The sequence below is a fragment of the Mobula birostris genome, chromosome 9 (genome assembly GCF_030028105.1).
Source record: "Mobula birostris isolate sMobBir1 chromosome 9, sMobBir1.hap1, whole genome shotgun sequence".
NCBI classification, from domain to species: domain Eukaryota; kingdom Metazoa; phylum Chordata; class Chondrichthyes; order Myliobatiformes; family Myliobatidae; genus Mobula; species Mobula birostris.
In genome coordinates, this window is record NC_092378.1 from 148337912 (window position 1) to 148354633 (window position 16722).

Sequence of the window (16722 nt, forward strand, 5' to 3'; positions counted from 1 at the left end):
TTTCAGTCTTGAACTGATTCAATGAGTCAATCTCTCACAGCTCTCGTGTAGAGAATTTCTAGGAGTCACAACCCTTAGAAGAGATTTATTGCTTATTGCAAAAGTATACCTCCAAGTATTAAAATACCAAAACCTCCTCAATCTTTTATTGTTCAATAACATCACTGCTCATTCTTCCAAATTCCACTCAGTTTCGGACCAACCTGCCTGATTGATCTACATTTTCTATGAACCCTCACTAAAATATAACACAAAAAACCTACCATAAAAGAAAACTTATGTTCATTGTATGTGTGCTGCTTATTCCTTATTCTTTTCCTGCATTCTTGAAAAATATTCCCAATTATTAGTAGAAATAGCCTGCTTTCACTTCTCTTTCAGGCAGCATACCAGGTGACAATTTTGAATTTTACTGATTAGTTTATCTTCATTTTCGACCTCAATTTAGATTGCGCAGCCACCTAAAGAGCTGGCAACTAGTGGAAAGTTATTTGATTCAGGTAGAAATTCTGCACAGAAGTCTGTCTACTCTTTATTACGCATCTCAAGTACATGCAGCCTCTCAAAAAAAAATTAAATTCTTTATTTAAACATCTGAATAGCATCGTCAGTTTAGCGACAGCCAAGGAAATAAAAACACTTCGAGACAAAGTGAAAAAATTTACAAAAATACATTGCACAAAGTCCTGTGTTGCTCTTGAAAAATAAATATAATTATTCACAAAGTTTCTCTCCCTAAATCCCCAATTCTGCTCTACAGGCAGAAATATGACCAGTCTCTCATAGTTTACAAAGAGTGCATTTCATACTCCAAGTCTTTCGACATAGGCCACAAGTTTTATGCCAATAGTTAAATATATGATTATATTGGTTAATATAAGTTTATATCTTTGAACTTTTCTCTTTACAAATACAAGGACTTTTGTGCAATATACAAATAAACATTATCCAATATCTAATAAAAATGGTCTGTACATTAATTTCCTTGCACCACCCCTTTCCAAATAGAAAGGCATTAGATACTCCAGTTATGCAACATGAACATCAGACATTCACCAAAATAAAATCGAGACAAAGAAATGCTCTAAAAATGATGATAAAGCCATTAACAGTTCAGCTGGCAGTTTTTCTGAAAGCATCTGATATTAGGAGAGTCAACAATATACATTATTCATGCCACAGTTCCCAAGAACAAACTCACGTCCAGAGTTAGCCTCAACCTTTCCAGTATATACAAGTGTTTTTACAATATTAGCACAATCCACATTTCATTGATTTGAAGGGTTGCCGTGTACTCTGAACCGATAGAGGCAAGTATACTCCGGATGTCCCCAGTTGGAGAATATTCGGAGTTCAATTATTTGGTATTTCTTCAAGCTTTTCTCCTGGCGTGGAAGAGGGAAGAAAAGTACAGGAATAGTTTCATATCAGATATCTACATGATCATACATTAACAGCAACCTGGATTTACACAGTATCTTATGATGTTGAAATACCCTAAAGCATTTCATAAGTAGCAGGAGTAGGGGTAGGCAACCGTGGCTGACCAGGGAGGTTAAGGACTGCATAAAAGCCAAGGAAAGGGCATACAAGGTTGCAAAAGTGAGTGGGAAGGTGAACGACTGGCAAGCTTTTAAAATCCAACAAAAGATGACTTAAAAAAGCTATAAGGGAAAAGATGAAATGAGGTCAAACTAGCCGATAATATAAAGCAAGATACCAAAAATTTTTTCAGTTATATAAAGAGTAAAAGGGAGTTGGCAGCTGATATTAGACCACTGGAAAATGATGTTGGTGAGGTAGTAATGGGGGACAATGAAATGGCAGATGAACTTAATGGGTACTTTGCATCTGTCTTCACTGTGGAAGACACTAGCAGTGTGCCACAAGTCCGTGAGTATCAGGGAGCAAGAGTGAGTGCCATTGTTATTACAAAGGAAGAAGTGCTAGGCAAACTCAAAGGTCTTAAGCTGGATAAGTCACCTGGACCAGATGGACTACATCCCAGAATCCTGAGTGAGACTGCTGAAGAGATAATGGATGCATTGGTCATGATCTTTCAAGAATCACTTGATTCTGGCTTTGTCCTGGAGGACTGGAAGATTGCAAATGTCACTCTCGTCTTTAAGAAGGGAGGAAGACAAAAGAAATTATAGGCCAGTTAGCCTAACCTCAGTGATCGGGAAAGTGTTGGAGTCTATTATTAAGGATGAGGTTTTGGGGTACTTGGAGACCTGAGTAAAAGCAATTGAAGTCAGCATGGTTTCTGAACAGGGAAATCTTGCTTGACTAATCTGTTGGAGTTCTTTGAAGAAGTAACAAGCAGGGTGGTCAAAGGAGAGGTTTTGGATGTCACTTCCTTAGATTTTCAGAAGGCATTTGATAAGGTGCCACACGGGACTGCTTAACAAGATAAAATCCTATGGTGTTACAGGAAATATACTGGCATGTATAGAGGAATGGCTGACAGGCAGGCAGCAAGTGGGAATAAAAGCAGCCTTTTCTGGTTGGCTGCTAGTGACTAGGTGCTCCTCAGAGGTCAGTATTGGGGCTGCTACTTTTCACATTGTTTGTCAATGATTTAGATAATGGATTTGATGGCTTAGTGGCAAAATTTGCATACAATAGAAAGATAGGTGCAGGGGTAGGTAGTGCTGAGAAAGCAATGCGATTGCAGCAGGATTTAGACAAATTGGAAGAATGGGCATAAAAGGGGCAGATGGAATACAGTGCTGGGAAATGTGTGACAATGCTTTTTGGTAATAGGAACAATAGTGCGGATTATCTGTTAGTGCAGACTAATCCAGTCTGTTCTGTTTGTCCATCACTGTCTGGTTTGGATCAGCTACCAAACAAGACAAGAATAGACTCCAAAGAACCGTCAGGGCTGCAGAAAGGATTACTGGTGTGAAGCTGCCCTCGATCCAGACTTATATGCATCTAGAGTCAGGAAGCGAGCAAGCAGCATCATTGTAGACCCATCACACCCTGGACATCACCTGTTCCAACTCCTTCCTTCTGGTAGGCACTTTAAATCACTGTATGCCAGGACACATAGGTACAAGAACAGTTTCTTTCTGTATGCCATCAGTCTTATGAACACTTGAATTTTAGTCTATTATAAACCAAGTCCACCTGTACATACACAGGTATACCTCATTGTATATAGTTCATGATTATTTGCACTACTGTTTTGTCTGCTTTTTGATTCTGTACAGCGAGAGCTCAGGGAAACCGGCATCAAATTCCCTGTATGTGTCCACATACTTGGCGATAATAAAGGATTCTGATTCTGTTTTCTAAATGGGGAGAAGTTTCAGACATCAGAGGCGCAGAGGGACATGGGAGTCTTCGTGCAAGGCTCCCAGAAGGTTCATTTGCAGGTTGAGCCTGTGGTAAAGGCAGCAAATGCAACATTGGCATTTATTTCAAAGGGATTAGAATATAAAAGGAGCTAATGCTGGGGCTTTACAAGACACTAGTCAGGCCATACTACTTGGGGTATTGTCAAGTTTTGGCCTCATATCTCAGAAAGGATGTATTGTCATTGGAGAGTCTAGAGGAGGTTCACAAGGATGATTCCGGGAATGAAGGGGCTAACATGTGAGGAGCGTTTGGCAGCTTTGGGCCTGTACTCACTGGAATTTAGAAGAAAATTCTAAATTGAATTTAGATCTCATTGAAACCTACCAAATGTCAAAAGGATTAGACAGGGTGGATATGGAGAGGATCTTTCCTCTGGTGGGGGTATCCAGAACTACAGAGCACAGCCTCAAAATTGAAGGGTGATCTTTTGGAACAGAGGTAAGGAAGAATTCTTTTAGCCAGAGGGTAGTGAATCTGTGGAATGCTCTGCTACAGACTGCGGTGGAGGCCAAGCCTGTGAGTATATTTAAGGTGGAAGTTGATCGTCTCCTGCATCAAAGGATATGGTGAGAAGGCAGGTGTATTGGGTTGAGTGGGATCTGGTATCAACCATGATGGAATGGCAGAGCAGACTCGATGGACTGAATGGCATAATTCTGCTCCTATGTCTTATGGTCCAAGTCAGTTATCAAACAAAATACGACACCTAGCAATATGAAGTGTTAGAAAAGATTACTAAGATCTTGGTCAGAGATAGTCTCAGGGGAAAGAGACAATTTGAGGAAGGAAATCCAAAACTTCAAATCTGGGTAGGGAAACATTTAAATTCTTAATATATGACAGACATTCAATTATCTGATTACGTCTTATCATTAAATGCAAATAGATAGCATTCTACCAGTTATAATAATATAAATCTTGAAAAGCTGCAATATACTTGTTAAAATGCTCACACTCCAAGTTACTGGGGTAAACCATGAACTACTAAACTGCAAACTCAATTTAAAAGACATGGAATTAAAAATTATTAAATTTAAGGAAATAAAGGTGAAATTTGAAACTAAGTTACCCTGACTAAGAAGGTTTGTATTGCCTCTCCATCTTGATTATATGTGTATTTCCCAAACATCATGCCTTCCTCTTGGTACTCATCCTCAAGCCCCTGCAAAAAAAGAACACAAGATCAAAATACTCACTGAAGAAAAAAAGGCATTTCATCGCAACATTCCAAAGGCTTACGATATTGCGACAAATGCCCATATTCTTTGGGGAAAAGTTACATTAGACTATATAATGCAACTTTTTTCACCTGGGTTTAAGAAGTCAGCACATAAACCACTTCAGAACAAAATGACAATCATCAGACCTATGTGAGCCTTCAACTCTTGACTCCTCTCCAATTACCAATCCAATGGTAGGTCAGTCTTCACAGTGACCATGGCTGATTTGAGACCACAGGCCACATTGACAGTGACGCTTTCTATCCACTAAAGGTCGGCCTTGAACTTACATAAACACTGAAGTCTTTGGGTGCACTGCTAATATTGCCCGCTGGTGAAAGAGACTTTGGTATGTGCTCCAGAGTGAAAGCGGAAGGGTAGATCTCCACAGAGAGGCGAATAACTAGGTAACCCTGAGATCCTTTGAATGCCCAGCAGTTTCCAGGATAAACATCGGGCTGTAAAACAGGATTAAGAAACACTCAAAACACTGCAGTCTCCATTTCTTTTAACACTAGAAAACAACTATTCTCAACTAATCCAATTTCTGACATTCTGAAAATCCTTCCTTTTCCATTAGGCTTCCACAGCACAACAAACATATTGGAAAAAAAACTTCTGTTAGTTGGTTCAACTGACAGTCAGATTTCTATCCTATATTGGTTCACCTCATCATAGTCTGTTAATTAGTATACCGGTTGAGTACCCCTTGGCCGAAATCCAAAATCCTCATTTTCTTTTTGAGTGCTGACATGATGTCACAAATGAAAACTTCCACAAGGCTCTGGGAATGTTCCCAGGTGATACACAGGTCTCTGTGTCCCACAGACAGCTCTGAAAAGTGACCTCACATATGTAATGAAATGAAAAATAAAAAAACACTGCATATAGCAGAAAGCAAATACTTATCGATTGTGTACTGAAAGAGTGGATTTGTCAGCAGAGTGAACGTGGGCCAACCCCAGCACATCCTCAGACTGTGTTGGTCATAGACGCAACCAGCACATCCTCAGACTGTGTTGGTCATAGACGCAAACAATGCATTTCACTATATATTTCAATGTACATTTGACAAATGAAGTTTCTTTATATGCAGTTAAGGATTCCACCAGCAGGGGGAGATGGTAAACAAATATTAACCCCAGGAAGACACTGTTGAACTCCACCATCGACAGACCCAAGCGTGACTGCAAAAGGAGGAAGGTTTGGCAGGGGCGAGCAACCCCGTGCTGTTAAAAACCTAGAGCTACAGAAACTCCAAAGACCTCATTCCTGGGAGAGAAAGGTCAAGAAGATGGGCAACTTTAAAGACTGACCCAGGCCAGAGGACTCCGTTGGCACCCTATGCTCACTAAGTGGAATGCTGTTGGTCTGGGCAGGAAGGCTTATAACACAACAAGCAGCATGATAAACAAGCAAAAGATGACGTTCCAAAAAGAAAATCAGCAATTACTAAGCTTCATCAATATTCTTAGGTGCTCAGTTCTTCCACAAGGCAAACTTGAGGCAGATTTTTTGGAGTGGATATTAAAATCTTTTGAATCCTGATTTTTTTTTTAAAAAAACAAGAATTACAGTATGGTAACAGGTCCTTCTGGCCCAAGAAGACCGCGTTGCCCAATTACACCCATGTGACCAATAAACCTACTAACTCCTACTTCTTTGGAACTGTGCGCTCTGGTCTATTCTTGCATGGATAACTTTTTGAGAATGGGGGTTTATCCAGAAAGGGGGCAGAACAATAGCATAGTCGTTACCATAACACTTTACAGCGCCCATAATCAGGGTGACAGTTCAAGTCCCACCACAGGCTGTGAGGTGTTTGTACATTCTCCCATTACTATGTTGGTTTTCCTAGGGCACTCCGGTCCTCCCACATCCCAAAGTAGTTTGGGAGAGGATATTTGTGGGCGCGTTATGTTGGCACTGGAAAAAATGTAACATTTGCAGGTTGCCCCCAGTACATCCTTGAACTGTTGATTTATTGACACAAACAACACATTTCACTATATGTATTTGTGAACATATGACAAATAAAGCTAATCTAAGCTTTAAACATCACAATTATCAATGGCATTCATATCAGGAGATAAGGCTATTAAGGTAAAATTATCACTTCTATTCTCTAGACTAGCTCAACAGCACAGCAGCAGATTGTAGAAATGATCTAATGGGTAGAGTTGAAAGAGAAGGCCAAGTCTCCTACTATGCAATTACCTCAATAGGGAATTGTGTATTTATTTTAACACCAGATGAGAGTAGACTAAACCACAGATAAAAATATGAAAATGAAAGAAGCTGGAAATCCAAAGCAACATACACCAAATGCAAGAGGAACTCAGCGGCTCAGACGGCATCTATGGAAATGAATAAACAGCTGACATTTTGGGCTAACACCCTTCTTCAGGACTGGAAAAGAAGGGGGAAGGAACCAGATTAAGGCTGGGAGGGGGTGCAGAAAGGGGAGTACAAATTGAGAGGTGAGACCAGGTAGAGGGGATGATGGGACCAAGTCGATTTATGGCTTCCTTTTTTGCCACAATCAGGCCACTCCCGAGGAGGAGAAACAACATCTCATATTCCATCTAGGTAGTCTCCTACCTGATGGCATGAGTATCTATTTCTCCTTCCAGTAATTTATCCCCCAACCCCTTCCCTCTTCTTTTATTCTCCACTCTGGACTCTCATCTCTTCTCATCTGCCTGTCACCTCTCACCTTCCTTTTCTCCCATGGTACACTCTCCTCTCCTAACAGATTCCTTCTTCTCCAGCCTTTTACCTTTCCCACCCACCTAGCTTCACCTATCACCTTCTAGTTTGCCCTCCTTCCCCTCCCGCCCACCTATTTATTCTGGCATCTTCCCCCTTCCTTCCATGCCCTGAAGGATGGACTTGGCCTGAAGCATGACTGTTTGATCATTTCCATGCCTGCAGAGATCCTCCAGCATTTTGTGTGCGTTGAAGTAGTTATTATAAGTACCGAGCTCACTAACAGTCTCTCCTCAGAATGGCACACCCTGTCGGTGGAAACAAAGGCTTCAAAGGGAATGGCACGCCCTTTCGATGGAAACTGGAATTTTAAAGGGAAAAGTGTGAAGTACTGGGTGTGTGAGTCGAGTGCAGTGTTTCTTGGTAAGAATAGTGTACCTTATTTGCATAATTTTAGAATGCCATTGGATGATTAGATTGTGACAAAAAGATCACATACAATGCATACTGTTGGGCTGCTTTTGTGGACAGAGAAATGGTTAAGGTTTCAGAACAATGACTTTGCATTAGAACTACAGACAGTGCCTCATCCAGCAGACACTTGCAACATTTTGCACTTTAATTTCAGATTTAGAGCCACAGTATCCAATATGCTGAAAATCAATGATCTTGGAATAACAGATTCAACAGGCTAGTATAATCCCATTCTTTAATGTTTTACAGAGACCCTGGAAATTGCACTGCATTACGGCAAAGTACAATTCCAGGAGGAGTAAAGTTTTTCACCCACCTTGAAGAAGTTTGGTTCCTCTCTCCAAATGCAATGTTAGCATTCATTTTGAGAGGGTTAGAAAATAAAAGTATGTTGTGCCCCTCAGCTTTGTAAGCATTGGTCAGACCACGTTCAGAGTATTGTGAGCAGTTCTGCGCCCCATATCTACACAACAATGTGCAGAGGTTGGAGTGGGTCCAAGCAGGTTAGATCCCGGCAATGAAATGAATACTGGATGACTCCTGGGCCTATAGGCACCGGTTTAGAAGAATGGAGGGAGATTATCAAAAGCTATCAAATATTGAAAGGCTGAGATAAACTGGATATGCAGAAGATACTTCCAAATGTGGGAGAATGTAGGATCAGAAGGCAAGGACATCTCTTTAGAACACAGATGAGAAGGAGTTTCTTTACCCAGGGGCTGGTGAATCTGTGGAATGTGTGAGATTCTCCAGATGCTGGAAATCCAGAATAACAGACAAAATGCTGAGAGACTCTACAGATCAGGCAGCATCTACGGAAAGCCCTTAATTAATTTCCAACCAACCTACCTGAATAACCACTCTAGGAGACTGAGAGAAATACCAAAGTGGAACTCCAAAGAGACTCATCACAGCAGTCGCAGTCTCATAAGTTTCAGAACAGCGGGTGCTCAAGATGCTGCCACCTGGAACAAAAGCAAATGCAGCTATCACTGAGGAATACTGCAATGGAAATATTGCTTTGGAAAATTTCAGGATTGTTAACCTATCATAGCCATCACTCCTCAAGCACACCTACTTATTGCAAGACTGGGAGGGTTCCAAAATTCTCCAACCCAGAGGCCTTGTTTAATCATCGAATACATTCCACCAAAACTAACAGACTTCAAGACTCGCGGGATAGAGAGATTGGGCAAGAAAGTGGACAGGACGCAGGTTAAGTCATAAGGAACCAGCTTTCAGTTTTTTTTTTCTTTTAGGATCAAACACACAAGTGAGACCAACTGCAGGCAGCCAATGAACGATGCAAAGGCATTAGAAAAAACACTATGGTTGTCCCTTAGGTACATTGGTAATGCTGACGGACATTTCACAACTGCAAAAAAGAATGATCTTTTATGATTTTCATCATGGTGGTTTAGTTGTTTTAAGAGCAACCTGAGGATCTTTATGGCTCATTCCCATGTTTAAAATAGCCACATATGTATATTATCCAGAAAGATTGACTGACTGGTAGCATCACTGACTGGTGATGGTAGGAAACTGGTAGGAAACACCAATATCTTTGGATGGAAAATCCTACAAAAAAGTAGTGGATATAGCCCAGACCATGACAGATAAAGCCCTCCCTAAAACTGAGCATGTAAACTCAGACTGATGTTACAGGAAAGCAAGATCCAACAGGGCAGTATTTGCTGAGCTTGGCAATTAGCTTGCAGACGTTTCATCGGCTCTTAGAGCTACGTAGATGGTGAAAGCCAAAGAAACACGTGCCAAGAGAATTCAAAGGTCAACTGAAGGAGTAGCCAATCAGGACTGAGGTAAGTGAATGGTGGGGATGGGTTTTTTTTAAATAAGCATGAGCACTCTCAGAGAAACTCCAACAACTGTGCACTGAGGATGTCACCTCAACGGGTGATGAAGTGCCTGCAAGCTAAATGCCAAGCTCGGCAAACGCCTCAACCTGAACTACCAATATTCACCACAATCTTAGAAAAGAGTGCTTTCCAAGCCTATGCCAATTGTCTATTAACAACTCTTCTTTGGGAAATTTTAACCTCTTTTCCAGGTCAATCAAACAATGCCTTCACAAATTCAGTTACTAATTGCAGCGAAGTACAGAACTAGACATCTCTTCAGAGAAATCCATACAGTTCATACTTGTGTGCCCTTTGGATGAACCATTTATTCCAGCCTGATATTCCATACCTTACAATACAAGGTCTGGCATTTTCACTGCTCAGATAGTTGGTACGTATCCCATTGTAACAAAATTGCCAGGTTACTGGTTCACACATTCACTTTTGAATACAGCAGCCAGAGTAGAACTTGTATAAAGTTACACTTCAATAGGTTTGTAGTCATTAGTATTTTCTACAGAATCTAGTTATTTGGGATTGCCATCCATTATAGTTCTCTATTTTAAATATCCAATTTGTACAAAAAAAATTCAATTTACTGTGCATAGATGTTCCATAAATTGAAGTCGTGTCAGGTGTCCAAAGTCGGCAAGACAGGAAGTACCTGTGCTATTCTTAACTTATCATGTCTATTTATGATCTGTGCTTCTCCAAAATAGATTAGGAACCAAAACATCTTGTCTGCTACACTACAACCGATAAGTTTCATGCCATGTGTCAATGATAATAAACTCTGATCCGGATTTGCTTTTGTACTAAGTGCACCTGGCTGCATAATGAAGAAGAATTTGAACTGTAGTGTTGCATCACTTCCTCTCATCAAGTGGTGAACCTTTCCAGGAAAGATCCCACAGAGAAGTCAGAAACCACAAACAGCAATTTCATCATTTGTTAGTTTTAAATCTCTGTACTTGCACAATCCTTGCACATGCCAGTCTCAAGCGCGTGAACTTGGTGTGAACTTTTATTTGAAAGAAGCCTAAGGCAAAGCTTAACAGAAAGTCATCAAACAGGGTAGATTCACATTTTTCAAACATACTGCAGAAAGCTGTTCAGCCCATCAAGTCTAGGCCAACTCAGGGCAATCCCATTTCCCCCACTTTCTCCACCCCCGTCACAAACTCTCTCTCTCTCTCTCTCACACAGTCATCAAATATCTACACTAAGGAGAATTTGTAATTGTTAAACTACTAGCAAGTCTCTGGGTTGCAAGAGAACCATAAGACATAGGAGCAGAATTTGACCATTTGGCCCATCAAATCTGCTCTGCCATTCCATCATGGCTGATTTATTATCCTTCTCAACCCCATTCTCCAGCCTTCTCCCCGTAACCTTTAACTCCTTGACTAATCAAGAACCTATCAACCTCCGCTTTAAATATACCCAATGACTTGGCTTCCACAGCCCATCAGCAGTAATGAATTTCAGATTCACCACCCTCTGGCTAAAGAAATTCCTCTTCATCTCTATTCTAAATGGACATCCCTCTATTCTGAGGCTGTGCCCTCTGATCCTAGACTCCCCCACTATAGGAAACATCCTCTCCATGTCCTCTCTAAGCTTTTCAATATTCAAGGAACAGGGCACCTGAGGGGAAACCAGTATGCAAACACCACAACCATCTGTGTAAACAACTTGTCCGCCACGTGGAAACTGTTTATTCTGGTTTCCAGTACATGGCTTTCAAATGTGCAAACTGGTTCTATCTGGAGCATTTAAAATCTGTCCATATTTATCTAATAATTCACATGCAGGTGCACAAATATGAACTGCAAGGATTTCTTTAAAGAGATACCTATATACTACTAAAACTCGCATGCTCTGTGACCTTCAATTAGCGCAAACGGTACTTCTTTTGGCTAAATCGAATTAAAATGCACTAACTTACAGAATGCAGGCAAAGTTCAGGGTTATATATTCATATAAAATTGCTCATTTGCCAAAACAAACAGGCTCCCTTTTAACCTGAGACCCGATTGGCCATCATGGAAATCGGGACGCAACAGCCCGACGCATGTGCACGGCCAGCCTCAGCAGCAACACCTACCGCAGCAAAAGGGCAGGACAGGTCTATTTCGAGGGGTCACATTCTGCTAATCACCACCATCAGCATGTGCAGGATTGGGACAGATCTAACTGCCACCCATCAATAAGAGAAAATCAAATCTTATTGTAATGACGTACTTCAGGACACCCATAAAACCCTTTGCTGCAGTCAAAGGACAGCGGTGACTATATCACGTCCATTTAGGAGAGCACCAACCACATCATCAAGAATAATCAGTATCCTTTGGTGTTACTGCTTCGTATCTTCTATCCAGCATTAGGGTAAAAAAAAAAGGTCAGCCTAATTATGCCGCGTGGAAAGGGAAGGGGGACATTATGGTCAAGAGATGATGCCAAACATCGTCAGGAAGAGGCAAGGAGAGGGAGAGAACAAGAACCAGGGCCACACGACTCCAGGATCAGAGACAAACAACAAACAGCAGAAGAGATGAAGAGACGGAGGGGTGAAAGGGCTGCATGCCTCCAGAATGACAACGAGAGGCACAAGGGTGGCAGATAAACCAGAAATAATGCCATCAAAAGCGTCCTTCGTTAAATGAGGAGCAGCTATATTCGCTTTGCTATGCGTCGTTCTTCTTTCATAAACTGAGGTTTTCTACTTCGGTTTCCAAAGCAAAGCAATACCAATAGCATTCAGGAAAATTTAATGTTCATTCTGGTCACATCAGATTGTACTACCCTTCTCTCAAAGGGTGCCCCAACAGGTCACCCCATTGTCTAGTTTAACTCTATATTTCACTGTAATCAGTAACTGAATTTGACAAGGTATTTGTCTGACCCAGAAAAGGGGCTGAAATTTCCCAGGGAAAAGAAGAGCTGTCAATAAGGATTTACATAAGCTTGGACAGCACCTTTAAATAGTCAGACACAGATTCAAAGACAAACAGAACTCAACTTTATACCCAGGAACCATTTAAAATGTTACGGAAAGCAATAGATCTGCAAGTTCAGAGTATTATTAGTATAACAATTCATTTATGCAGTTAAAAAGATTACCACATTCCTGGTTGACACAACACAAAGCTGATTATGAACCTGGCATAGCACCAAGACCTTTGCATATTGTTCACAGGAAGTTCTAACTATAATAAACATAATTGTCTGTTTCAACCTTCAAAAAGTTCACCCGTGTTTTTTTAATAAAGATCTGTAGGAAACAATTTCAATGTAGGTTTTGTACTGATAGTTGGGTGAAAGTGTCAATGGTTGCTGTCATTCCATATTGATACTGACATTTCTGAAATACTGTACACACTATTACTGTAAATGCAGCAATCCAGAACCTGCACAGATTCAGATTCATTTATCATAAATACATCAAAACAAACAGCAAAATACATTATATACATTAACAACCACTGCAGGCTTTTCCAGTGTAATCTTTAGAAATTCCCCACTGACAAATTCAGTTATTTATGTAATAGACTTGCTGTAAAACACCCTGAAAAATTAACCTTGCCACTTGGATACTTGTAATAGAGTACGAACTTATAATTATTATTAAGCACCTATACCTTTACAAATCTAATTGTGTGTGTACTTCACGACTGAAATAGCAAAGAAAAAATCGTAGTTAAAAAAATTTAAGTGGAATACATCAGCTGTGGGAATTTCAAGAGCATATGTAACTCCATTTGGTTCTAACACCAACCAGCAAAACCCTCATCACTATAGCAACACACACACAAAATGCTGGAGGAACTCAATGGGTCAGGCAGCATCTATGGAAAAGATTAAACTGTTGACATTCTTCAGGACTGGGAAGAAAAGGGGACTCCAGAGTAAAAAGGTGCGGGGGGGGAGGGCAGGAAGGGAATGGAGGATAGCTAGAAGGTGATAGGTGAAGCCAGGGGGGTTTGAAAGATAAAGGTCTGGAGAAGAAGGAATCTGATAGAGGAGAGTGGACTGTAGGAGAAAGGGAAGGAGGAGAGGACCTAGAGGAAGGTGATAGGCAGGTGAGAAGAGGCAAGAGACTAGAGTGCAGAATAGAAGAGGGGAGGAAACTTTTTTTTTATACAACTGGAATGAGAAATCGATGTTCATGCCCTCAGATTGGGGGCTATCCAGACTGAATACAAGGTGTTGCTCCTCCACCCTGAGGGAGGCCTCATCTTGGCACAAGAGGAATCCATGGCAGAACATGTCGGAACAGAAATGGGATTCAGAATTAAGACGTGTTGCTAAAACATAGTGATTAAAATTAATCTCTACAGTTTAGCAACACTATGACCACTTTGCACTACAATAGACTTTTTGTTCGAACTGCGATATTTCTTGTAAATATTACAAATTAATGTTCAATATTTTGTGAATTAGGTTTATCTGATGGTGCTACAAGTACGTACGTGTACACATGACAGTAAACTTGACTTTGAAACTTGCACGTTTTATATCTGAATTTGCAGTGCTCAAGCATATTATTTTTACAGGATGCTCGTATTACCCCAGAACTGATGCCTTACAACCAATGCTGGAAAAAGGACTGTCGACGCCAGACAGACTTTTAAAAAAAACAAAGATCAGCAGCAAGCATGGTCACTTTCCCATTGACAGCAAAATCTAGACATTTACTCAAATAAATATGCTTCTCAAAGTCCAATCCAACACCCCATCATGACAGGTGGAAACAGAAAAAGGCACCGAAAAGGCAATCCCCTGTACAGTGGATGCAATGGATTATAGAAACACTGATGAATTCCAATCATACCATCGACACTGGACAATGGAGACAGGAGATCATCAATGGCCTATGCTCCACAGGGAGACAAGGGCCCAAGGAGAACTCAAATAAATGTACACATTTCACATATTGTCCCCAAAATAAAACTGTCCCTTACCTCCGGATTCCAAAGCAAAGTCCACCATTCCAGTCCTATCTTCACTGTACAGTCTTAAAGCATTGCCCACGATAACACGTACTTGCTGCAAGAGACACCAGGAGATTAAAACAATAGTAACCCACATTCTAGAAAACCTGCAAATTTTATGGAAATTTAACATACTTTGGCTCAAATATACTGAATGAAGTAAACCTAATTACTCAGAAATAAACTTCACCAAATCCCTTAAAAAAAACCCAAAGTTTAAAGTACACAAGGGCATTTAAAGTTAAACTACAAGAATACAAATTGTAAATAAATTGCTCCAGCAAAACCAGTCTTCAGAACACTTTCTTTATCAAATGATATAATGTCAGCACAAACAACAGGAATTCTGCAGATGCTGGAAATTCAAGCAACACACAAAGTTGCTGGTGAATGCAGCAGGCCAGGCAGCATCTCTAGGAAGAGGTACAGTCGACGTTTCAGGCCGAGACCCTTCGTCAGGACTGTACCTCTTCCTAGAAATGCTGCCTGGCTTGCTGCGTTCACCAGCAACTTAGATGTGTGTTGCTTTAACGTCAGCACAAAATTATTTGGACTGAACATATTAGCAACATGGAAAGCTTTAACACAAAACTCTGTTACTATCTTAAAAATATATTTGATACTCAATATAAAATTATACACGGCCATATCAACAAAAATTAGGATCCCATTTTAAGGATGCAAAGTTTTAGGGAAAAAGATAAATTGCTGAAATGATTAGAAATAATATCTTTATCATAGAAAACACCCAAGGTACAAAACAGGAGCACGAGTAACAAACTGTGAGACTGAGCCACAAGACTACGTTAGGGCACATTTTTTTTTAAAAAAGGACCATCTGGAAATGAGTAATGATGGAAGGTTTTAGGAAGAGAATTCTGAGATTAGGCAGGAGGGAACAACTGCCAGTGATGAATAATTAAAATCTAGGATGCCAGAATTTGAAGTACAAGAAGTTGTAAGGCTGAAGCTGACTGACAGATTCTGAAAATAAAATTCAGAAATGTTACAAATAAATTCTAGCAGGCAGTGTTAGTTTCCAAAGGACCAGCTACAGATAGTAAAAGATGACTTCCAGAATCAACTGTATTTTTCAGACTGCTGAGCACTTTTTGAAGTTTAACACTTGCTCTAATGTAATGTTCTAGTCATGCAACATGCAGATTATCTGTAAGTAATGGATTGCAGAGGAGATCAAAATGCTGGTCAACATAAAAAAGTAAAATACTCTGTAAAAGACACTGGAAAATGGTTGACACATCTTAGTTTGAATGCACCCTCAGGCCAAAGGTACGACATATTCAGATTCACATGGCTGGGAAATGGGACGTTAAAAAAAAATTGGAAAGAGAACACAAGTCTTCAAACTGATTTGCTTGTTCCCAAAGCTAGTGAAACGTAGAAGAGGCGATGAGATTCCATATGAATGGAAGGGGGGCATTACTTTGGGTTATTTAGTTTGCACAAAAGGAGAACACAGGAGAAAATTCAGCTCTCTAAGAAACTATGGAATAGAACTTGACTGCAACATGGAAGCCAAAAAATAGCAGTATGTGGAGAAAGTTGAGGGAGAGCTCCTATGCATTGTACAAAGCCTTGCAATGTTTCTTAGATATTACGAAATTGAAATATTTTTAAATAGGTTCCCAATATTTTGAGAGAAGACTGGAGCAATGAATGTAGTTCTACATGGACCAGGGTTGCCCTGATAGAGTGGAAATTAGAATCATAGAACACTACAGCACAAAAACAGGCCCTTTGACCTATCTAGTACAGGCGAACAATTATTCTGCCTAGTCCCATCGACCTGCACCCAGACCATAGACCACCCCTCCATACCCCTGTCATCCAACTACCTATTCAAATTTCTCAAATGTTGAAATCAAACCTGCATTTTGCCAGCAGCTCGCTCCACCATTCTGAAGAAATTCCCACTCAGGTTCTCCTTAAACAGTTCACCTTTCACTTTAACCCATGACCTCCCGAGCTAGTCTCACAACCTCAGTGGGAAAAGGCTGTTTGTATTTACCCTATCTACAGACCTGAATTTGGTATTACTCTATCAAATCTTCCTTCATTCTACTATACTCCAGGGAATAA

At 40.4% G+C, this 16722-nt stretch overlaps 1 protein-coding gene across 5 annotated transcripts in view; it reads right to left on the bottom strand.

Moving 5' to 3' along the window:
* Nucleotides 1-568: 568 nt before the first annotated feature.
* The window catches only part of LOC140203180 (SUN domain-containing protein 1-like), an 88832-nt gene continuing 72678 nt past the window's right edge, over nt 569-16722 (bottom strand). For all 5 annotated transcript variants that reach the window (XM_072269094.1, XM_072269092.1, XM_072269093.1 and 2 more), the window contains 5 exons: nt 14593-14677; nt 8619-8734; nt 4877-5044; nt 4436-4528; nt 569-1385 (listed from right to left, as the gene is read on the bottom strand). In XM_072269094.1, coding sequence (XP_072125195.1) covers nt 1269-1385; nt 4436-4528; nt 4877-5044; nt 8619-8734; nt 14593-14677 — 579 coding nt within the window. In that variant the 3' untranslated portion in view covers nt 569-1268. The remainder of the gene's footprint in view (nt 1386-4435; nt 4529-4876; nt 5045-8618; nt 8735-14592; nt 14678-16722) is intronic.